Source organism: Haemorhous mexicanus, chromosome 13, assembly GCF_027477595.1.
Source record: "Haemorhous mexicanus isolate bHaeMex1 chromosome 13, bHaeMex1.pri, whole genome shotgun sequence".
NCBI classification, from domain to species: domain Eukaryota; kingdom Metazoa; phylum Chordata; class Aves; order Passeriformes; family Fringillidae; genus Haemorhous; species Haemorhous mexicanus.
Genome location: NC_082353.1, coordinates 20,017,867 through 20,042,025, shown reverse-complemented (window position 1 = coordinate 20,042,025; position 24,159 = coordinate 20,017,867). Strand labels below are relative to the sequence as shown.

Here is a 24,159-nt window from a genome sequence, read left to right as displayed (position 1 = left end):
TCTCAACAGACACAGAGAAAACAGTTTTTGGAGCTTCCAAAAGCAGGTCCTGGAGTGGTCCCACCACTGCTGGCATGGCTCTAGGCTCAGTGCCTCAAGGTGGATGCCAAAATTTTGGCTCCCACTCCTCATTGCTCACTGACCATGAAGCAGATGCTAAAACCTGCATGTACGTACATAAGGGAAAAGCTCCCAGACTGTTAGCTGGCAGGGTAACCACAATTACACACAGAATAATAAATGGAGTGAATTCAGACAAGTTAATCTCCCACTTCATCCACTGAAACTACTAATGGTGTCTTGGGGACCTCAGTTTGCAGTTAATTGGTGTAAATCAGGAGCACAATTGGAGCTGATGGAAATTTGCTGTGCAGGGAGGGAGGGGTGAGTGATGCCCTCAGAGGGCATTGTGGAGAGGGAGGGCAGATGGACAGACAGATCCTGTGCCCCTCAGCAGCAAGGGAGACAGAGGAAACCCTTTGACTGCTCTGCAGGAAAGGGTTTGGAGCCTCAGTTTGGGCTAGACCCGTCACTCCTGCAACCCTGCTGCTTTTCCAAAGGCTCCGATTTCTGCTCACAGTGTGATAAGCAAATTCCTGCCTCCAGTACAAAGCAACTTTTCTAAGCCCTCATGCTTACAGAGCGTAGAAAAACGCGAGTGCTCTGAATTCCTGCTCTTAGGTGGCTCCAAAAGCCCCAAACCTGCCTATTCCCTAAAAGATCTCATGGTTTTTCATATAAATCCTATTGTTTGGAGTAGTGGATGATTTCTGAATGTGTCACCAGTGTCATTTACAAGGTGTGGGGGTGAAGTTGGTGATACCCTAAACATGTACCTACATCCCCCAACCCCTGGGTCCTGCCAGGGCACTTGGCAGCAAAAGCACACAAAATCTGTGGTTCACAGGGAAAGCAGTCCTGTCAAGCACATTGTGCTCAATTTCTCTTGGAATTATTAATTCCCACAAGCCATCCTCAGTAATAGCAGCCACAAGTCCATGATGGCTTCAAGCGTTACATAAATGCTGATGGGGCCCCATGGCAGGAGCCAGGGAGTCGGAGCAAGAGCACGGCTGGTGCCAAAAGGTCAGGGACAGCACAGAAATTCAGATGTTACCGAGAGGCTGGTGGAGCCAGAGCAAATTCTTCCCCAGCTGAAAGGAGCCTCATACAGCTCAACCCTCTGCTAGACGAAGGAAGCTTTAATGTGGAGCAGATGTAGTGACGTCTTCTTTCCTCGTTAGCTGACTCCGACCAGCTAAGGGTGCACCATCCAGGGGAGCCTCACATCGCTCCTCTTCACAAAGGGTTTTTCACCAGATTTCTAGGAATGGTTACAGGGTTTAGTAACCCAGTCCACAAAATCTGGTTTTAGTCTGAAGAAAGAAATTAGTTAGGATTGACTTTTATTTCATTTTAGTTCCTTTTTGCCAAGCAAACACCACAAAACACTGAGCTGTCCTTGCATAGATGGTTTTTGCTGCTAAAAGTGATGATATGAGTTATGTTTGTGGAGAACATGGGCCAAGGGACAGGGTAGGATCAGTTGGAAGGCAGAAAATACTGCGTGGGCACAGGGGCTGAGAGCCATGTAAGAACACGTTATCCTTTTTTCATGCCAGGAGGGCAGACAAGTTATCCTGCTGTGGCATGATTTAGGAGCAGACCCATCCCTTACTGGGTCCTTCCTCACTGGGGCGTCTTCCAGGGTGAGCAGGCTGGTCCAACACCTGCATTACTGACTCGGGTAAGTCACTTAGGTTAGCTTTAAAATCAGGAGTACAGAGATGGGACAAGCCAGGCTCTTCTGCGGTCCTGCGAGGTTGCCCCGGTGAGGGGAAGGCCCCCCCATGATGTGTCCGTGTAATCCCCGGAGCTCCGTGAAGGGAGCCCTCGGCAGTGAAAGCGGCGCGGGGAGATCCGTGAGGGGGCTCCGGTGACAGGGAGCGGACACCCTTGAGGGGTCTCTGGTGAGGGAGACGCACGAGGGGAGCCCGGTGGCGGGAGACTCTTGGAGCAGCTCTGGTGAGGGGAGACCTGTGGGGCTGCCTCAGTGACGGGAGACCCGTGAGGGGGCACAGGTGACAGAGCTTCGGTGGGGGAGCTCCGTGAGGTGGCACTGGTGAGAGCAGCCCTGTGAAGGGAGCCCCGTGAAGCGACACCAGTGAGGGGAGAGCCGCGAGTGGGTTCTGAAGAGAGGGCTCCTGTGAAGGGAGAAACGCGAAGGGGCTCTGGTGAGCGAGACACATGAGGGGAGGTCTGTGAGGCTAGACCCGTGAGTGGGTTTTGAGACGTGCTCTGACGGGAGCGCCGTGAGGGGGCTCCGGTGAAGGCAGACCCACGAGGCTCCCTGCACACTCCCCGCGGGTCCCGGGCGCGGAGTGGCCCCTCACGGAGCCGCCCCCGCCTCTCAGCCCGGCCAGCGCTGCCGGCGCCCCGGCGAATGCGCAAGATGGCGCAAGGCGCTGCCCGCCCGCCCCCCGCCCGCCGGCGGCCCCGCTCCCTCAGCGCCGCCCCCCGCCCGCCCGGCGCGGCGGCGTGTTCGCGCCGAGGGCAGCACCGCTGAGAGCCGCTTTTCCCCTTTTTTCCCTTTCCTTTCCCCCCCCCCCCCCACCTCCTCCTCCCGCCAGCCCCACAGCTGGGGGTGGTTCTCGCCTGGCCGCCCTCCTTCCTCCCCTCCCTCCCTCTCTGCCGGCGGGCTGCTCCCTCCCCGTGGGGCGCAGGGAGGCGAGCCCGCCCGCCCGGGATGCCATGGCTCCGCCGGGCTCCGCGCTGCCCGCCTGCCTGCTGGGGCTGCTGCTGCTTGTCTGCCGCGGAGGTAAGAGCCGGGCTGGGCTGGGGGAGCGGGCGGGGGCGCGGACATGGACCTGCAGCCGCCGCGCCCGGCACCGGCGCCTCTCCCCGCGGCCGCTCCGTCCGTCCGTCCGTCCGTCCTTCCAGCACTTCGCGTCCCCTCATCACCCCCGAGGTGGCCAGGGCATTGCTCGTCCCTTGTCCCTCGCCATCCCCGCCGCCAGTCCCGCTTCCCCTCTCTCGTCCGCGGACACTCGTAGCCTCGCGCTCTCCCCTTCCCGTGGCTCGGGGCCGCCGCGGGGGCTGAACGGGGCCGAGCAGCTTCGCGTGTGTCCCCCGGTGAGGCGTGGGGGTCCCCGCGGGTCAGCATCCCTCCGCGGGAACGGGGCGCGTTCCTCCGGGAGGGCGAGCAGGGGTCGTGGCTTGGGGCTGCGGAGTCCCGCATCAGCCCATCCCGAAGTGCTCCCCAGGAGCTGTGCTTCTATTTGGAAACCCCTTGTGCGGGGGGCTCTAGGGAGGGACGGTGGTGTTTGTGGAGCCCGAGCCCCCACCGCTGGCGCTGGGGAGGGGTGTGGTGGCTGCCGGGGCAGTGGCGTGGCTGGCCATCCGCCCGTGCCCGGATCGTAAGAGCCGCCGGGATCGTCACCCGGTGGGAGCGGGAGGCAGCGCCCGACGGACGCGTCGCGTTCGTCAGCAAAGGCTGTGATAGCGACAGAGATGTTGGGAGACAAGTTAACCAGGGATGAGCGCGAGCAACTTCAGACCTACAAGTATATTGTGCTCTCCTGTAACGCCAGCTCTTGGGGGAGCTCCGTGAGGTGGCTCCGCATTAGTAGCACAGTCCACCGGGCCGGACTACAAAACATCAAAAGAGAGCTTTCTCTGGACCTACTGTGCACATATCCTGCGGATAAATGGCAGTGTTTTTCTTCTACTGGTGATGCATGGGTCTAATCTGACAAAGATGCTGTTCTGCAGCAAAATACCCGTGTGCATCCTGTTCTAGTCTCTCTTTAACAACCTTCTAGATAAGGAAAAGTAGGAACTGAGCATCCTGGGCTAGTGTAAGGTGTCCCTGCCCATATCGGGGGGATTGGAACGAGATGGTCTTTAAAGTCTCTTGCAATCCAAACCATTCTGTGCCTATTCTGTGAATTATTTAAAAAAAAAGCCCTGTAAGCAGCCCAGCATGGTCAGAGGGAGAAAAGTGTGTGATAGATTCATCAAAGATTAGCTGCTAGGGTGTTTAGAAAGCAAATCTGTGGGTTAGTCGTATCATAAATCTCGCCACGTGGTCCGTAGGAACCGCGCGAGGAGGAGAAACCAGTGGAACTCGTGGAAAATAGAAATTATCTGAGAAGTGGATGTAATGAAGCAGGTCTTGTTATTATGTTAAGATTCCTGAGTAGTACAATGAGGATGGTTTAAGAAGTTTTTTGTTTTGGTTTGGTTTTGTTTTGTTTTTTCTTTTTTGGACGGAGGAAAGGAAAATAACTGAATACTTGAAAGCAGAACTTTAGCAACTTGAATTTGGGGCTAGGTTATCGCCTGCTGCAGTCCAAATTGTCCCGTGTGTTTGTTTATGCTGTGCCTTGGCGGGTCAGTGGCTCCTGACTTCGGGGTGTGTTTTGCTGGCCCTGCTGAGGGGTGTTTGGCTACACTTTCAAAGTTTTTTGGTTCTGACGGTCTTTCCCCCCCGCTTCGGTGGATTTCTGTGCTCTCGGCGTGGTTAACAGCGAGGTAACGTGTTAGTGCGCTCTGCTGAGTTCAATAAACCCTCCCGCGTCAGTGTCAGTCAGCGCCGGAGCAGCCTCGCCGGGGATGCTGTGTGGGAGCAGTGCCGCGCTCTGCGGGACACGATGCTCCACTCCCAGCCCTGTGGTTTTCAAACTCCTCAGAATGCTGGTCTGGCGACTGTGAACCAGGCACTGGGAGCTGCTGGTCAGCCTGCGGGAGTGGGCTCAGCAGCGAGATAGTATTTTCTTTTTTTTTTCTTTCTTTCTTTTTTTTTTTTTTTTTTTTTTTTTAATTTCCTGGAGCTCTTTGTTCTGGGTGGTGGACAGCTTTTGTCTGTTATTGCTGAGCCCGGCATTCAAAGGCAGGCATAGGATACGAGAGGCTCCCCGGCTCTGCTCAGTAACAGCCTTGGAATTAAGCATCATCATTTATGTTTAAGTAGGCTTAACTTCTAAATTATTGAAGCTATAAGCTTTCACTAATTTCTACTCTGTATGGCTTTGTTGTCTTTTTTCAGATGAAAAAAAATGATTGCTTTCTACTATATTGGTGTAATACCCTGTCTTTTTTCTTAATATACATAGAGAGTATCGGGTATCATTTCCCCAGTAACGCTCAGAGACTCAGTATGAAATTCAAGCCCACGTTTGGGCTTCATCTCTCTCGGGAGTTCAACAGGAGAATCTCAGGACGTGGTTTTCCCACGTGGAGGCAGCAGGCAGCCCATGAAGTGGGGCAGGCGTTGCACAGCCATATCAGTGTCCACCACCTTTGGGACCTGTGCTCAGGACAAAGCTGGCACAGGGGTGTGAGTGTGCAGCCACCCGTGCTCATGGCACTGAGGTGCTTGCTGGGGCCATCATGGTGCCAAAAGTAAACTTTGGAAGTGTATAAATATAGCAAGGTGAGAGAGGGGGCAACAGGACAGGTTGCTCCCCTTCTAATCTGCCCCACCACCCCCTGAGAAGGGAGTTAGAAATATTAAGCTGATATAATAGTACTTCTTCTTGTTACCTGTCAGGCTCTGGATCTGGCACAAAACAAGTTCCCATGCTCACTTAGGAGCTTGCAGAGAGTTCCAGGGGAGAGGATCTGGGCAGAGAGCTCCAAATCCAGGATTACAGCTTGGCTCCCTACTCCCTTCCATCCTGTTCAATCCCAGGTTTGGCCCATGTGCTGTCAGCCTGGCACGGGCCAGCCTGGTTAAGCTCAGCAGCAGCACTGCCTGGCAGAGAGCTGCAAAACTGCTCTCATTTTATTTGTGCAAATGAGAAAGTCTCTCTCCCTCTTTCTGTCTGCTTGAACTTTTTTATTTCTGATTTCCTTATTTCTTAAGGGTCCTGCGTCACAGCATGTGAAGTGCCAAGCAGTGACCCCACGCAATGCCAACCCTTGCTTCACAGACCCTTAGACTCTGCTCCAAAGCCATGGGATGAGCAGATCATGTACTTAATTTTGCAGCCTGCAGCACATCTGGGATAGAAGATGCATTTTTCTCAGTCCCTTTTCCCCACAATATTTCATGATTTGCACTCCTGGGCTTCTGGCCCATGATATCGTCCTTTTATTTAACTAACAAAACAATCCAAGAATCTACCTCTGCAGATTAAGCATTCCCATTTAAATAAATTGTGCAACATTAGTCAGAAACAGGAATAGTCCATTAAAAATTATTTTGAAATCACAAACTTATTTGAACTTTAGTGGAGTTTTTAGTTTTACAGAGTTTAGAAACTAATAAATTATGTAGCAGGGCTCATGAAAATCTACCCGAGTCTGCTTATCCAAAAGAATATCCAACATTTTGGTTTTGCAAGAAAATAAAAATAATTGTTTACACATGTTCAGAAGTCATTGGCAAGCTTATAAAACTGATGGTTAAGAAGGCGAACATGTCAATAATTGCACTTTAAGAGACGAGAGAGGCAAATAGGCGAGTGCAGGAGAAAAGCACAGAGCACACTGATCTGGCCTTGCTATTATATCAGATGTCACCGTTGTGTTGCACCCTCCACTTGAGAGCAGCCAAGTCACTTAACAACCCAGACCTGCTCCGTCTTGGTAATTTAAAACCAGAGTTTCAGAGCGGAGTCAAGGATTTGCTACCTGTTTTTTTTTGTTGTTCTTGCACATGAGATTGTGTTGATGAAGCTGATGGCAAGTCAGGGGATGTGGGTCGTGGTGAATGGTTCTGCTGAGCTGTGAAGATGCTTTTGCAGAAGGGTCGTTGCTGCTGAAACCTGAGAGTATGTGAAAAGAGAGAGAAGAGCTCGTGTTTCAAGGTGCTGGTTTTGGAGTGAGCAGGGATCCATGCAGTGCTCAGCTCCTTGAGAAGAACAAGATGCTTTCCTCCATCCTGAATTTCAGGGTGGGAGGTGATAAGGCAGAGGGGATTGCAGGGAGGAGAGAGGGCTGAGTTTGCTCTTTGTAATTGTATTGATACTAATTGTATCCCCTGGACACAATTAAGAGTTTCAAAGTTTGTCATGTGCACACTAACTTTCCTGCAGAAAGACCTTCCCCTTCCCCTTCCCCAAACCTTCTCTTCCCTTCCCTCCCCTCTCGAGCTGAAATTCAAGGGCTTGGTGGCAGGGCTGTGTTGGCTGGTGAGGTTTGGCACTGTGATGCCAAGGCGCCCGTGGCTTTTTTGGCAGCCTTGTGCCATCATGCCAGCCACCATCTCTGATCCATGGGCACTATCACTGCCTGAGTGGCCAGTCCATTTCCTGCTGGGTCTGTGCAAGGGCCCGGCTGTGGGGACAGCCACCTCCCTGATCCTTTCCTGCAGGGTCAGGGAATGAACCGGCTGTTCCCCTGTCCTGTGTTAGAGCAGCCTTGGGAGCTGAAGCCTGCAGGACCCTGGCTCTGGCACAGCATTTCCCATCTTGGCTGTGCCTTTGCTCTCTATTTGTGCACGGTTGTTCCCTGCTCTGTGTTTGTGTCGCTGATGCCCTCTGTGGTGAGGCTGTGATCTGGTCAGGGCTGTGAAATAAGTGGGGAATGCAAATAACAGTGCATCCTACCCATGGCTTGCTGCCATGCTCTCAGGATGCCTGGCTGTGGATGGGAGCTACTGTGAGTAATTAGCTCAGGAAAGGTCTTTGCCCTTTCCAGCTATACCAACAGGTTTTATCCCGCCTTCTTTAGATATGGGGGAGCCTACAAGGACTTGGGGCTTGTCCTAGAAAGGCTCTTTGTGCTGTGAATGCTTCCAGCTTCCACAGTGTTCAACATGCGACCTCCTGGGATTTGCTCAGTCTGGTCTCAAACATCTGAAAATTATTTGGGACAACTTCTTTGGCTCTTCATGCTCCTTGCCTTCCTCAGCTAAAATCGGTGTCCCCAGTGAGGGCAGCAATGCTGGGTGTTTCTGGGCTCTCCATCAGGTGGCTGAGAGGTTGTGTTATCCCTCTCTGTTAGGAGGTCAGAGACCTCCTGCAATCATTTAACGAGTGGATGTGGTTTATGCTCCCTGATGGAAAAATCGCTTTATATAACCTCCCATCCAAAAGGGAAGGGAATAAAAAATTCTGAGCTAGTAAACTTTACTGCCAGCAAGATGTGGGGCCTGTTACAGCCTATTCTCCTCTTCTTTAAATGTAAATTTTCTGGATGCCCTAAAGAGCCAATTTGCACTTTACTGCAGTGTAGCGCTTTTTTCCTTAGGGTCTGGGTCAGGCTCAAGGAGATTTAAGAGGGCACCAGCTGGATTTTTAGGCTGCCAATTTCATCAGCCTGAAGCTTGTTATAATCTGTTGGAGAACATCCTTCAGGTCCATATATCTCTTCCTTCCATGTCTTTCCATTTGCAGAAGGATGTGAATGAAAAACAACCCACCACTGGAAAAACAGGAGCTATTTTTCATGTTCATGGCCCAATCTTCATCCAGGTTTTTGGTCCTGATACTCACCTATGAAATCCCACTAAAATCTTCTGGTCCTGCGCATCTTCTTTTGGCTTTATTGGAGCAGGACTGGAGTGGGTATCCTTGGTGGTGGTTATGCTGCTGATTAAGGCTGTGTTATGCTGGGAATAAACACAATAAATCAGATGGGGGCAAATTTGTGCTGATGTGAGGCAATTTGCAGGTGGATGTCATGCTGTTGGTGAGATGAGGAAGGAGCTGGTCTCCCCAGCAGTACTCCCAGTGATGCTGCACCAGGAAAAGCTGGGTGGGCCCAACTACTCCCACAATATCTCGCCTTGCCACAAGCTCAGAGCGGGCTGTTGGCAGCTTATTTCATCCCTCTGTGATTAATGTTCCCTGTCTAGAACAGGAGTAATAATATGGGCTTCATCTGTCAGGACCACGTGCTCCCAGGGCAGGGATGGCTCTGCTGGCTGTGGGTCTGGATGGGGTCCAGGAGGATGAGCCAGGAGGAGACTGAGATCCTTGGCCATGGATGGCACCGCTAATTAGAGCGGTGACATTAGTCACTGAAGCACAGGAGGGGAAGCCAAAATCATGTTTCCCAAATGGAAAAGGACCATACAGGGGTATAAGCAAGGTTCTTTTGAAGCCCTGAATGTGCATCACAGTGTCAAGTAAAAAATAATTAAACTTATTTTTTTTTAAATGTACTTCAAAGAGTCTTTTAAGCTTCCCATTAATTTGAAGTTCTTTCTCTCAGCACTAAATAAATCTCTTGGTTCAAAAGCACAAGTGCTAATTGGTTTCTCTGAGTATGCCTGGCTTGCTTGATCAATAGGGGAAGTAGTTTTTGTTAAATATTTGCACATATAGTCACATATTATATTGCTCAGGGAGATGGTAAATGTTTCTCAAAAGGAGACTTGTCGAATGAGGATTCCAGTAACTTTCTTGTCGCCTTTATGTCAGAGCTAATCATGCCTCCTCCCTCCATCCCTTTGCAGAAAGCAAAGCAGTTTTCCCTCACACGCTGCCGGCGTCGAGACAGGCGGGCTGTTCAGCTGCCTGCCTGACGCCCCGGCTCCAACTGCAAACTCGAGCTGCCACGAGCAGAGCTGCACAGTTCCTGCCTCGAGCAGGGAGTGCCTGTGAGCCATGCTGCCTTGCAGTCCGTTTTGGGAGGTACCTGGGATGTTGTGTGGGATTAGAGGGGTTTGGATACACACACAGCTATTGGAGAGGGATGGGGTTTTTAGACTCCCTGAGTGAATGTGCACAGCCTCAGCAATTTCCTTGCTGTCTCTCAATTAATTGCACTTTTACTATTTCCATGTGCCTTTGGAGTGTCGTTTACTTCCAACTTTGCAGCATCATTTCTGTGCCTCACTGGTAACCACAATCAGTTCTTTATGCTGATGGAATTGGGTGGGTTCCTCTCTCCCACCATTATCCTACCCCTTATCATGTCTGTGCTCTCCCTCCGGCTCCTCTGAGCTGATCTCTAGAGCAAACACCAGGAATCTTCTTGTCCTACTATGGAGATTCCTCTGGGAGCATCTGTCCCTTTGTCTTTCATCCTAAACATCCTGGGAAAAAAGGGCTCTGTGTTGAGAGTCTGCCTTTGAGACAGGTAAAAGACAGATCTTGGCTTCTCCCAGATCCCCAGGTGGGGTGAACTAGCTTCTTCCCATGCATCTGGTTAGTTGGTCACCTGGCCCTGAAACTCCAGGAAGGAGGCAGCAAGATTTCTTCAAGGTCTGATAAGCGTCCCATGAGAAAAACCTGAGTTGAGTTGGAATTTGGGTGCTTCTGGACACTTCCAGGTGTCTACAGGTAACAAACCAGTTGCACAGTGTCAGACCTTAAGGCACAGTCCTGCTCTTGAGTGCGGCCCAAGGAGACCCCAGTGCCTGTCCCCGCTCCAGCAAGTGTCTGAGGACCCCAGTCCTAATCACAAGCATCATCACTCCTGCAGTTCGAGCAGCCTGGAGTGAGGATGCAGACCGAATGTTTATGGAGGCAAACATGATTATCTCCAATCACAGGCCTTAATGATGGTTGTTATAATGACAGCAATTGTAGGAAGGGCATGTAATTATGTTGATTCTTCCTTTTATTGTACATATAATAATAAGCTGTTTTATCTAAGAGTACAGGGTGCTGGGGGAAGATGGGGCATTTATTTAATTATTGATTTTTTTTCTGATTGCTCATTAGGCTAAATCCTGAAATCTTCAATTTTCTGGAGTCCCAAGTCCCTTTTGGCTCAGCATGAGGATGCAAGGCTCCTTATCCTACCTAACTGGCCAGAGCACCCACACAGGGAATGGGGCCCCAGCATGGTGTTGAGACTCTGGCCACTTTGCAGAAAAATGCAGAGCATTCATCTAATTCCTTAATTTTCACCAAAAAAAAGTAATTGATGGGTTTGTGCTGGCTGCAGTCTGACTTGCTGAGAGGACCCCAGGGCTATCTCATAAAAAAGGAGTCACAGTGAGCGATAGATCACCGAGATGGCTGGAGCTAGCCTGACATTTTAAGACTTAATGGGTTAATAAAGTGTGTGTTTTAGGTGCCTGTCACTAAGTGGGGTTTGTCCATTCCTTGCACACACTCATACCTCGTTGGCAGTACCTTCGGCCTGGCCCTGCAGTACCACTGCTGTCTTTGTCTGCTCCGTCCATCTGCCTCGGCTCAGGTTGCACTCAATGTTTATCCCCCATAATCCAATTTAAGTTGCCGTAGAAAGCAGTGGGGATTTACAGAAAGAAAGAAAAAAAAAATCTCACTGGGTTTGCAGAGCAGAAAAGACAGACTTTTTTTCTTCTCTTTCTTTAATGTAACTGCCTCTTCTCATCTCTGTTATTCTTACTATGCATTAACAGTCTGCCCTCCACCCTGCATTTGAGCCTAGTGTGGGGGGGATTCTGTCCTTAGTGGGATCTGTATGAGGGACAGGTATTACAGAGCCTGTGCTGTGGCTGGTGTTTGGCAAGAGATATTGCTTGAGTGCATCCTGATTCTGTGAGTATCTGTGGAGTTGGTTCCCCTGAGCCTGTGAAAGAGGAAAGAAGCTCTGTCACAGGTTGGGAAACCCCCACCTTGAAGGGCCAGTGCAGAAGAGAACTGTTGGAAAGGCTCTCTCCATATTTGGATGAAACTGTAGTTTTCTTACTCGGCTGGAATTTCTTCACCATTGCTCCTCTTTAAAAAAACCCAGTTCACCTCCATCCCTGCATTTGCAGCCTTCAAATATCTATATAACTCTCATTTCTTGGTCTCTTTTTGTCTTTCATGTCTGCATATATTTTGGCCAATCTTTAAGCAATAGTTCTATTCTCTGTCCTCTTCTGAAGTATCTGATCATGACTACAGGGCAAATTGTACCCTCAAAAGGTGTGCTGTGACCAAGTGAAGCATAATGTGCCAAAGACACAGTGTTTAAATGTTCTCGTGGCAAAAGAAGTAAATTAGGACGTATCTGTGTCATTGGAAGTGAGGGTTTGCCTATTGTTGGTACAAATTCTGCAATAACTTATCTCTCGTGGACATCGTTTAGCGTAATTGCTTTGCAAGAAACCTTTTGTGTGGCTGAGCCGGAACATTGTGCATTTGTATTTTGGTGCTTAACTTGCTCTTCATTAAGGGCTGAATAGCACCATGCATTGCCTGTTACAGCATGAGAGAGACCAAAGCCACAGAAGGGCACGGTGTTGCGTGCGAGAGGCAAACAGCCTCCTGCTCTGCCAAGCAGGAGAAGTGTCGGGAAGATGCCGGTGGCAATATGGTCTGGATCAGGAGCTGCTGATCCCCCCTTCACCCCCGCCGGCTGTGCTGCAAACGGGTCGGGGGCACGGCACAGCCCCTCTGCCTGGTTATGTGGGGAGAGGAATGGCTTTCCAGCACTGGTGTGCACTTCTGCTCCTGGGCTGGGAATGGATGTTTGTGCAAGTTTTGTCTAATGCTGCACACCTGCAAGGGGAGGTGAAAAGGCAATTTCAGGGCAGTATGGAGTGGAGCTAGGGTTTGGCAAGCTGCTGGAGGGGTGTGCCTGCCTGTCCCCTTCACTGGAATCTCCAAAGGCAGCCTTGAAGGACTTTGCCTGTGGTTGTACTTTAAGAAATTGCACCCCGAGGTTCAGAGACTCTTGGGAGGTAAAGCGTGCCAGTGGGTTTTGTGTTTCTTGGAAACACTTGCACTTTGTAGCACATTCAGAATGTTTCCATCATCCTGTTTCCCGCCATAGCAGTTGACTCTTGCTACTGCTCCTGGACATGCTGCTGACTCTGCCCTACACTCTTCATTTTTAGATTTTGGCCGTTCCTCCGAGCTGGCGTTTGTTGTGGAGCCTAGTGATGACATAGCTGTGCAGGAGCAGCCCTTGATCCTCTACTGCCAGGTGGAGGGCATCCAGCCCATCACCATCACGTGGCGGAAGAATGGCGTGATGATCGTGGACAGTGAGAATGCCTTTATGTTGGCCAATGGGTCTCTCTACGTCTCCCGCTTCCAGAGGGTCCGGGGAGATGGGTCCTCGGATGAAGGCGAGTACGACTGCATGGCACAGAACCACTATGGGCTGCTGGTGAGCCGGAAGGCAAAGATTCAGGCAGCAAGTAAGTACAGACACTGTCCCACCCCCACCTCACAGGGCAATCCCACAAGGGGCGCTGGTTTTGTTGAGAAGGAGGGCAGTATGGTGGGTGCTGGGTTTTCATGGAGCAGGCATTAAAGAGAGGGAAGAGAGAAAAACCCTAGAGCTGGTGTCAAAATCTGGCTGGCATCTAATCTGTGTAGCTGTCCAAATGTGAAAGAAGAGCTCATCAGCTTTCTTGGGTAGAAAACTAAAAGCCACCTTCCAACAGCAAATTCTCTGTGTTGGAGGTGTAAGTTACACTAAAATCATGTGGTGAAGTAGTCTGTGGTTTGTGTATCTCCTGTGGTGAGTTTGGAAGCCCCTTTGCTGTGCAGCACAGCTGGGCTCTGCTTGGCAGGCACCACTTCCCAAACCATAGGCAAAGATCTCCTGAAGGTCATGGTATCTTTCATTTTGTTATTTAATGCTGGAAGTGTAGAGGCAGCAAGGTCTTATTTACTACCCAGCGTGGCAGTGCCTTTGGGGGCAAGGCTAACAACACCAGACAGATTGTCTGATGGGGGAGTCTGGAGGAGGAGAGAGATGAAAATGCCAGTGAGGGAATGAAATTTAAAGGTGAGGGAGGAAGAATTCCAGGGCAGACTGTGACTCCATCTCTGCACGCTACCTGACGTTAGCCCATTGCTTTGCCCTGGCCAGAGCAGTCAGTTCTGTTGGATCTCCTGGTTCTCCCTTGTCAGCTCTGGTTGGTGGTTGGTGTTTGTCCCAGGACTGCCACCCAGTAGAGCTGGGGGGATCTCTAGTGGTTTCTATCCCTCTTGTGTTGGTGCCTTTCTTTGCCCACAGACTGTCTGGGGGCTCTGGGAGTGCAGCCACTGATCCTTTTTGCATTCAACCAGAAGTTGCTGCTGGATGTAATTTCTATGTGAGTGTGAGGATGGGTGTGTGGTACAGCCACGAGACCTGGCAGGACACTGGTTTGTTAAGTTTTGCTGAAGGGTTCTCCGGCTTGTTTGGCTACTGTTCTTCTTTCTGTGCAAGCAACTTACTAATGCTTCTATTGCAATTGCAAATACCACCATGATTTTTTGTTGCGAAGCAGGAAAAGTCTAAGGCAAAGTCTGAGGCTGAGGTCTTGTCTGCATTTCCCAAACTGGGGGGCCTTTTGGAATGCTGCTGCCCGCTCCCCGCAGTGCCAGGGCCGGCTGGCAGCCCACCAAGGGAACACTCCAGCCCTTGTGTATAACAATTCCTGAGTACATGAAGTGGCCATCTGCAAACCTAGCTTTTCAGGAGTGTAAGAAGTGACATTGTCCAGGAGCCAAGGGCTTTGGGGCCTTGCCAGATTAGCAGCTGGATCTCAAACTTGTCAGTCTTGTGGTGCTAAACCTTGGAGCACTTTTGGTGAATGGCTCTGGCATTTATGAGCTGGAAGCCGACTCACGCACAAGCACAATGCCAAACTTCTTAGACCTGTAAACTGGAGACATGAGAGCCAGAGGAATTACCTTTGAGATTGTGGATTGTCAATAAACACTGTTATCTTGGCTCCTGCATCAATATGTATGTGATGTGCTGTGTGTCCCTGAATAGCGTTTCCTTTTGTAGCCGTAGTTTCACATGAATCAAAATGAAAAAGGGATGGTGTTGAAAATGCTCTGGACTCTATTCTAGCTTCAGGCTTGGTTTGTTGCCAGCCCTGAGAAGAGGTCTGGGTGAAGCCAGCACAAACAGCCCCCCTCCCCACCCCCAGCCTTGATCCACAGGTGCGTGCAGATAACGGGAATAAAACAGGATGTTGTGGGTAAATGTAACCTGCTGCTCAGGGCAAGCTCCCCTGCTGTGCCTGAGCCGCAGGAACACACACTTGCACTTAGGACTCTGCTTAATCGTAGATGAAATCTCCTGAGAATGAATCACAGTTGTACCCTGAGCCCCCAAGTCTCACAAGAGACAGTGATTTTCCTTGCTCCAAGTCCCAATCAGCAAGTCAAAGGAGAAGGGTAATTATCCCCATTTTAGGGACCTTTGCATCGAAGGAATGGGTACTGGCTGCCTGGAAGGGAAAAAAGCCCAAGCGCTAAGCAGACCTTTGCGGAGCAGAGTAAATACTGCCGGTGGGTAAAACCTCATCCCAGCGCTGATCTCTTCTTCCCTCTGAGCCTGACATCTGAACACAAAAGCAAAGGAGAAATAAAAACCTTTCACAAACAAAAATCTTGAAAGTTGATCAAGGCCATGCTACAGAGGAATAAAAGAGATCTGACAGAGCGGAGCCCCTCGAGAGCTCTGTTGCACTTTTCGCTGTCTTCAAAGGCAGGCTGTTAGTCTCGTATCACCGTTACAGACCCCGGCTTTGTATTATTGCTTGGAATATAATCTTCTTGGCTTGGAGGAATGTACATATTTGCATTCAGGAAATGTGGGCTCGATATCATATTTTTATGTTTCAAATTTACTTCAACACTTGGCATTGAGTAAAATTTAACTGGAAGAATATGCTGCTCTCAGCCACTGCGCGTGAGCCCTTGATGGGCTCAAGGTGCTGGCAGTTTCCTCACCAAGAGGGCGCATCTTAAACCCTTCCTCCTAAAAATTAACTCATTAAATTGATTTCATTAAATTCTGGGGTATTTCTGTATGTTGCCATTGTTAATCAAAGATACTCAGTGGAAGGAAGCAGACCTTGGGTGGTTTGTGGACTGGCTGGTTAGATGCTAAAAACATTTATAATATTTTTGTAGTGTAACTTTTTTTTTGAACAAGCACAAGTGTGCAAGAAGCCTACATGTGACTGAGCTGAGCAGGGAGGCCCTCAGCATTTCTACCCTCTGCCTAACACCCCAGTTGGAATTCTTTCAGTTGCTGTTTCTGTGTCTGTTCAAACCCTGGTGTGTTAGTTTAAAAGGTTGTGGAATGCAACATGTTTTTATAATCTGATCAGGTTATTGAATACAGATCTTTTCTGTCTCTCAATGACAGTTTCGTAGTTTCGCATGACTCCGAGCTGTCTTAATTAAAATCAGTTTCATAGTCAGAGTGCTCTCTGGAGGCACCGCTTGGCTGTGTTTTCACAGGTCTCTGAGGAGCTGGATTTCCTCTATGCATGCCAGAAGCTGAGCATGCTTTGGCTCTCTGTGGATGAAGATACCTTCTGAGCAATTTTAACATCCAGAGTCCACTCCTCAGGAAGGTGGGCTCCCCAAAACACAGACACCGTTCTCATCACCACCCTTTACTTAACTTGGCCTCACTTGCTCTGATCGTGTCATCTCATGGCATTTCCAGCTCTTTTTGCCAATGCTGTAACTTGATGGACCTGGCTCCACATCTTCATAAATCACAGCCCAGCCAGTGGAGTAAGACCCATTGATTATATCACTCAATAACAAGCAGTTACCCAGTTTGATGGTGATTTCCAATTAGTGGTATCGGATCAGGTTTTGCACGTATCCAGCCTGAGAGCAGAAATTTTCCCTGTTTGATGTGATACTTTAAGAAAAACCCAAAAAATAAAATAAAAACAAAACAACAAGCAAACAAACAAACAAAAAACCCACACCAAAAGAAAGGAACAAGGGGAATTAAGTCAGTGGTGCAATTTACAGCCAAAGAGATTTCCTGAATTTGGTGAATTGAACCTGCCCAGTATTTGAAGTACTGCAGGACCTGATAATAACTCTGGACAGATCTGAGTTTGTAAAGGCATTTTCTTCCCTATGTGTTGCTGCAGGGTGACTGGTTTGTAGTTAAGCACAGCACCACACATCCCTGTGCCCTTCTCTTCTCCCTGACCCCCTTTCCTTCTGCATCCTGTCCCAAATTCTGCTCCTGCATCCCACTGTGTGTGGCTGTCCATGGCACTTACCCTGCCAGCAGGAGGGCAGGATTGATAGCTTGGGCAAGGCAGATGCTGTGACTCCTCTCTGCATTGATCCCTGCAGACAGCAGCAGCAGCTTTCCTCGCCCAGCCTGGGGACAAGCATGCTGTCCCCACAAACACACTGGCCACTGTGGCCTCGAGGCCAAAGGTCTTCAGGTCATCAGCAAGATACAGAAGTGGGGAGGGCTGGTGCCTGTGCAAACTTTCAGGTTGGTTTCCCTGCCAAGCTGTGTGCCTAGGAGAGGAGGTTGGGAATCCAACAGGGATTTTAAAGCAGCAAAGATCTTCCCATCATTTCAGCTCCTCTGCACAGAATATATTCAGGGTTTAACCTGCAGCCCCCTTTCCAGGCTCTGGGGTGGTGGGAAGAGCTGCTGAGCCCAAATAATGGCAGCATTTATAAGAGTGTAGAGACAAGAAGGAAGTCTAAAAGGATTAGGGAGAGACAAAGGGGCCTGATTATTTTATGGGTCACAATACAAGGCATTAGAGTGAGATCACAAAGGGATGTAATTACAAAAGAAGGCCATACTGGGGGGGATCAAACCAGGATTAGAGTGGGAAATGTTTTTACACAGTTTTGTTCCACTCATTATGAAGTTAGCATTTTAAATTAAGGTTTAAATAAGGTGGCACCAAAGTTGTCACCAAGGTATTTCCTGGGCAATGCCACTGTTCGGATGCAGATTTCGAGTCTCAGCTCAAAACATCAAGGCAGACCTTAAACACGTGGGTTTGCTGTTCGTTTCTCTTGTGCCTGTACAGTATCTGTGTTGTCAGCAGAGCCCTAGAGCCCTGCCTATGGCTTGTGCTTAGGACTAGTTAACCCGTTTTTGCAGTTGGAGATGGTATACTTTTGTGACTCCTTGTTTTACTGGTGCAAAATGTGCTGGAGGTAAAGGTCTGCTCTGGTGTCAGTTACAGCTCTGGAAACATCTTCCTTTTACTCCCAGGAATTTTTTAGCTAATGGCCATTTGAATTTTATTGCAGTTTAACTCTTGGTGTTATGTGCCAAGTTTCCTCCATCCATAAGCTAGATTTCCCCCCCCACCCCCGTTGTGGCTCTGCTCGTATTTATTGCCCTTTCTTCTCCAATGCTTAGCAGAAGGGCTCAGCCCTAATGTCAGTGATGTTTCTATATTGTCTCTGCTTTGAGTGCTTATGGCAAGCCCAGAGCAAATTCTGGGCTTGCAGCAGTAGGTCTCAGAGGGGAAAAATACCCATGAGGAATTACTAAAGGAAAAAAATGAAAGCAAAAGAAATTAGGTAAAGCAGAAACACTGTGAGAGGTTTCTAGGAGATAGATATGATGGGTGAGTGGGTTATTTCCCTCCATCAGCTCTTTTGGCTGCCCCTAGGACATGCTGGTTCACGTGACACTGCCTCTCACGTCTGTACTGTTGCAGTACAGTTGGCCCTGTGTGTGCTGCAAAACAAATGTACAAATATAGGAGTCACCAGGGGAAAATTGGAGATTTGACTGGGAATTTTAGTAGATTTGCAGAATCAAGAGTTTGTCACTTACCACCTTCTGCATTTCAGCGTCTGCATGTAACAGCCAGGATTCATCCTGAGACTTGAGCATATTATAAGACCATATTTCTTTTGGCTGCTCATTTCTTAGCAGTGTGATAGTTATTTAAATATCATCTTGCACTTCTTTCCAAGGCTTCTAACGTGGATGTGCCAACCTTAGCTCCGGCAGCGTTATCTCTCATATAGGGGGTTCGCACTGCAGGCAGTAATGTCACTTAGTCATTTATAGAAAGCTCAGGGGAAATATATCAGAAGAATTTCATTAATGGCAGCACTGTTGAGTTATTTGTCTCAATTAACTCTTGGAGCACAGCTGAGGAAGTTCTGACATCTCTGCAGCCTGCACCTGCAGTATGAGGCAGTTCTCTGCTTCTTTTTTAAGGTGGGTTGAAGCTCTGTGATACCTGCATGGGCAGTCCTGTGTGCTTGTTCCCTGCTCATCCCTCTGCCTGCTGCTCCGCTCCAGCCTCTCCTCAAAGTATTGGGCAACTCTCCTGTATTATTTCAGTCAGGAGGGCAGGTCTCTGCTTATATGTCTTGCACTCTCATTTTGCCTTACAAGGGTCCCAGGTGGCTGTGGTGTTGCCAGTGACATCCATGTACCTGCTGTGCCTCAGTTTCCCTTCTCTAAAGCCAAGATGTGTTTACATGTGCCATGATTTACATACTCCTGTGAACACCTGGGGGGCCAAACTGCTGTTTTGTGTTTGTCAGGGACCCAGGTTAGCTGGCCATGGTGTTTCATCTGCACTGTTGCTTCTCTCTGAGGAAGAGAAGTGCTGGGGAGCGCACTGGGGGGCCAGACTGGGGCCCAGGTGAGAGAGGAGCTGCTTTTCTACCACTGTTCATTGGCAGGACTGTGAGTAGGAATCAGTTTTGAGGGGCATTTCACCAGAGCAATCAATGCTCTTGATCTAGTGAGTAACCATTGAGATTGGGTTTTGAGGACCTTGCTTTGAATGTTTGGGGCCTTTGGGTGCAGTAGTGATATGAGTGAGGTCAGACCTCACAAATCCCTTCCTATGGGTGAGTCCCAGCACAGGTGCCAAAGCTGCTTTCCCAGAGCTGGCAGGATGGGACCTGGGAGATACATCAGCCAGAGCTTACTGACATCAAGGGACGCTGGATCTGACTATGCACCTCCTCTTCCACTCTGGTTTTGGCTTTACCCACCATGGTAGCCCTGTTGCTGGGAAGGGAGTCTGCTCCCACTCCTCCTAGGCACAGCATATGGTTTTCAGAGAGGTTCTTGCTTTAAACCCAATTTTACAGTTGGGTTGACTGAGGCAAAAGGAGGTCAAACGATTCGCCTTAGGTCACCCAATAAGTGGCTGGGATTAAATCTCAGCCCACGACGCTGCCCGTTCCCAGCGCTGGCTGTGCTGGCCGGACCAGATGGCCTCTGAATGCGGCGTCAAGATCCTCAGCTTTTTCCCCACCTCATTGTTCTCCATTGTGGGCTTCTGAATGCAGGACCTTGAAAGTGAGAGTCGTTTGGATTTGCTGAGTCCAAGTTATTCTGTTTAATGACATGGATTTACAGGAGAGGGTTTAAACACACTGTTTGCTACTGAGGTTGGAATTTTGAAGGGATTTACCTCTTTGCTTTGGTTTTCTGATGTTAAAACTCCCTCTGCCAGACCAGCTAAAATTGGTCCCTTACCCTTTCAGCTGCCCTGCTGCTGGTTCACTGACTGCAGGGCTTGCCTATCTTTGTACCTGTGCAGGTTTCTCCACAGGTCTCTTGGGTCCTGATCCCTGGTATAATTCCCCAGCACCACAGCTCTCTGGTTTGTTTGTGCAGTTTGTGTCCTCCCCCTTATCTTGGTTCTGGGATCACAGAAGGGGGTCTGTGCAAGATGCTGCTGGATGGACAGTGTCATGTGTTTACATCTCTGAATCTGCAGACTCTTGTGTTAGCTCTGGAAAAGCAGATGCTGACATCTCCCTCCTGATCTGGTATCTGACCCATACATCCCTTCTGACAGAGGCCACAGATGAGCTTAAAGCAGAGCTTTAAAGATCATTTTAAAGATGAGCTCCATTCCTGCTCTCCAAGCTAAGGAGCAGCCTGGAAAAGTGCATCTCCATAACCTCTATTGGATAGCAGGTGTACAAATGCCTGGGACTGGGGCATACAGAACAGAGACCATCTGCCCATGAAGCAGCAGTGCCTGTGTGTGTGGGGCAGACTGCAGTTCTTGGGGCAGGGGGGGTTCTCCTGCACCCACACATCCCTCTGCATTCCCTCTGCATTCTGCCTTCCGAGGGAGAGCCCTCACTCCTGCGCCACTCACGTGCCTAAGTAAGCTGGCACCTCTTGAACATGCCTTGATTAATGGTGTTTTTTTGTCAGTCCTAAGAGGCCCCATTATGTCCCTTTGATGCTGCATTTTGCACTTACCACTGTCACTGAGCTCAATGACTAATTTTCACAGGTCAAGGGAGAGGGACAATGGATCAGGCCACATTTGGAAGAAACAAATGAAATTTTACTGCAACTGAGAGCACTAATTAAGAGTGAAGATCAATTTGGGTGTACAAAAGAGATAGTTTTAGGCCGCTGATGTGTAAATGAGTGGCGGTGTTGCAGTAGCAGAGAAGTTCAGTGTATGCATACTTCAGCTGTAGCATTGTATTCTGCTGCATTTGATCGATTCTTCTGTGCTTATTCATCAAGGAAAAACCAAGTGTTTTCCTGCCTGCTGTGCCTGGGAAGGGCAAGGACAGCAAACCTGCCAGATCAAGTCATGGCTGATCCCTGTGAGATGTTTTTGACCAGGGGCAGGAGCTTGTGTTTCTTCAATCGCCTTGCTCATCTTGGAGCATGGCACTGCAGCTTGCCTGGTGGCTTTTGAGTGCAGTGCATGGCATTCCCTGCCCAGCTCTGTGGGCAGCATGATACCCATTTTCATCCAAACCATAGCTCACCCTACCAAGGATTGCACTGTTTGCTGAGACTCAGAGGAGTGCTGATTTGGAGGTGTCAGAAGGGGAAGGGACACAGTGAGCTTTCATCAAGGAGAATGTCATGGATTCAAAAAGGAGGACAAGGAAAACCAACACTGCACAAGCTGGATTCATGGCTTCACTAAGCATTGCAAAAGTGTGATTCCAGTTTTTCTAAGCTTTCACATACAACAAAAAGTCTGGGCTAATGTATATTTAGGATGGGCTGGTTGCAAATGTCCAGGTGCCCAGGCCGTGCCAATTAAAGTTAGTTTGCAGATGGCTTTGTGTCTATTTTTGATTGAATGTGCCTTGGGTAGAAAGGTAGGAACATCAGCTGGAGCATTCTTTTGCCAAGAAGTTCTCCAGGGCCTTTGGGGTTCCCATGAAGCAAATCCTAAATGAATTTGAATCCAAACAGATTTATGGTACCAATCAAATCTCCAAAATGATCAGGTGGAAGGAAGCAGCAGTCTGTCTCATTTCCCCTTGTTTTTTGGTGGTGTTTGCCCACAAACATATTTTTCCCTGCAGTTCAGCATCTTCCCCAGAGGGCAGTGGGACATTGAGCCTCAGTCCAGAGGTTTACTCTTGTCCTGGGCTCTTGTGGTGACATTGCCTGAATGGCCAAGCAGTGCAGTGACATCCCTTTGGGCCCCAGCACGGCAGCTCTGTCTGAGGTGAGGGCGCTTGCCAAGGCACTTCATTTCCTCAGAGCAGCATCCGTGTCCAGCTCACCATAGTTTCCCACGGCAACATGTAAAGGGGCGGGAGGGAAAGTCCTGACTGCATCTTTCATTAGTGATCCTAATGCTCAGGAGGAGAGACAGGGCCCCAAGGGGGTCAGCTTGAACCGTCTCTCAAAAAAAAGGGAGGGAAAAGAGAAGAAAAAGTCTTCACATGCTGGACTGGCCATTGGAAAGATGACAGCAGAAATAATCCTTTTTTTAAAGCTTTTTTGCATGACCAAAGAGAAAACAGCTTTCTTGTCCCTTGGGACATCCATGGGTGCTGTAGACCTTCGCAGGCACTCACCACCTCTAAATGACAGGGACTGGTCAAAATCCTAAATACAGAGTCTGGGTGCTACACTTAAAGGGGCCAGACTTGACTGTTTTGCCAAAGCAGTGTGCTGGCTGATGCCTCGGGAAGCCTGGCTGTTGCTCCTGATCTCAGAAAACTTTGTTTCTCTAGGAATTAGAGATTGTGGCATTGGTCCTCCCCGGATCTTCCTATCCCCATTGGGTTTGGGGGCCCATTGCCTGCACACTGCCCTTGGACAGCTGGTGTGGGGGACCCTCACCCCGCTTGAAGCTGTCAGAGCTCGTTACCAGCACGGGCAGCTCCTTCCCACCGCAGTGGGGCCAGGGAGGCCGGGTGCCTCCGGGCTGCTGCTCAGTGCTGATTGCTCTGTGCCTAATCGGGGCTGAGGAGTTGGGGCACTGTGTGCACCTCACGCCGCTGCCAGCTGTCGATTTTCATGAGCCTCGTGGCTCTGACTTTTCTGAGACCTTTGAGCTTGTGCCGAACCATCCGGGTACCAGCTAGAAGGGTCAGAAGTTCTTTCATGGGAAAACAGAAGTCCCTGCACTGTATATATTCATATGTAAAAGCCTCTTGGAGGAGTTTTAAAAGCTGGCATGGTGTAGGTGTACGGGAAGTGTTTGTGTTGCTGTGCTGGGGAACGTGTATGAGTCTTTCTGCTTTAGACAGTGCTTTGCATGTGTTTGAAGCACCTCGATGATTCACACTGCTGCATCCCTTGGGGAAAATGGATTTGTTCTCCTACAGTTCCCTGCCCAAGGGGAGCCTGCTTAATTTTTCTTTTACTAACTAGGTTCTCCCAAGAATGAGAGATTACCTGAACTTCCAAAAGCATTTCCAATGTGTGGAGAAGTCTGGATGACTCACAACTTTTAATTAGCTCTCCTGACAGAGGCAAGGATCCCTCCCTTTCTCCCTCCTTCCCTAACAGAGAGATGGTGATTAGAATTACAATGAAGATAATCCAAACTGTATGTGTAGGGTTTTCAGTAAGCGGAGAACAAAGCAGGACATCCATCTGGTGAGTGTGAGCCCATAATACCTTTCTGCTCATTTCTCCAGTGCAACAGGAGCTGCTTGGGACGGAAGCAAGCTCATTATTTTGGAAAGGCTTGCTGACACGCAGAGCAGGGCTGGCTTGTAATCTCTGAGGCACTGAAACCACTGCTCAGGAAGGAGCATTGCTTTTAATTTTAAGTCTACCTTTGTATTTCTTCTTGTTAAAATCTGCAGCAATGAGGGATACCGGCCTCTTATGGGCCTGTCCTTAATTAGTGTGTGAAAGAGAGATGCCCTTAGTTTTAGCAAGGCTAATCAAAGCTGTAAGGGAGTTTTAAAAGGCAGCCAAGCTAAGCCTGTCCTGTGCAAACATTCCAGCAACAGTGAGGAAATGCATTAGCTGGGGACATCCTCCTTTTGGAGTGATGCTATCTCCCCTCTCTTAAAATCTCTGTCTGCCAGAGCTCCTGCCTCAAAACTTCGGCTTCCATTTGTGTCCTGTCTTTGCAGTGGGACGCTCGCCTGTGGCATGGGATTGGCTTTCCCATGCTGTGCCCTGCAGCAGGCAGGAAGAGGCAGAGTTTGCAGCAGAGAAAAGCAATGTTGGGCCCTCAGCCACGGTGCTACTGTGCTTTACGGTCAGCTGGGTTTTGCCAGGCTGCTCCAGCACGGAGGGAGGACGGGCGCGCTGTGAGAAAGGAACAACAAAAAGCCGTTGTGGCGGAGCAGCCGGCGCTCCGAGCTGCCG

At 49.4% G+C, this 24,159-nt stretch overlaps 1 protein-coding gene across 1 annotated transcript in view; it reads left to right on the top strand.

Annotated features, from left to right (window-relative positions):
* The first annotated feature begins 2,595 nt into the window (after positions 1 to 2,595).
* IGDCC3 (immunoglobulin superfamily DCC subclass member 3) overlaps positions 2,596 to 24,159 on the top strand; it is a 100,799-nt gene continuing 79,235 nt past the window's right edge. The window contains exons 1-2 of the mRNA XM_059858685.1: positions 2,596 to 2,818; positions 12,713 to 13,018. Of these exons, the coding sequence (XP_059714668.1) occupies positions 2,752 to 2,818; positions 12,713 to 13,018 (373 nt within the window). The 5' untranslated portion in view covers positions 2,596 to 2,751. The remainder of the gene's footprint in view (positions 2,819 to 12,712; positions 13,019 to 24,159) is intronic.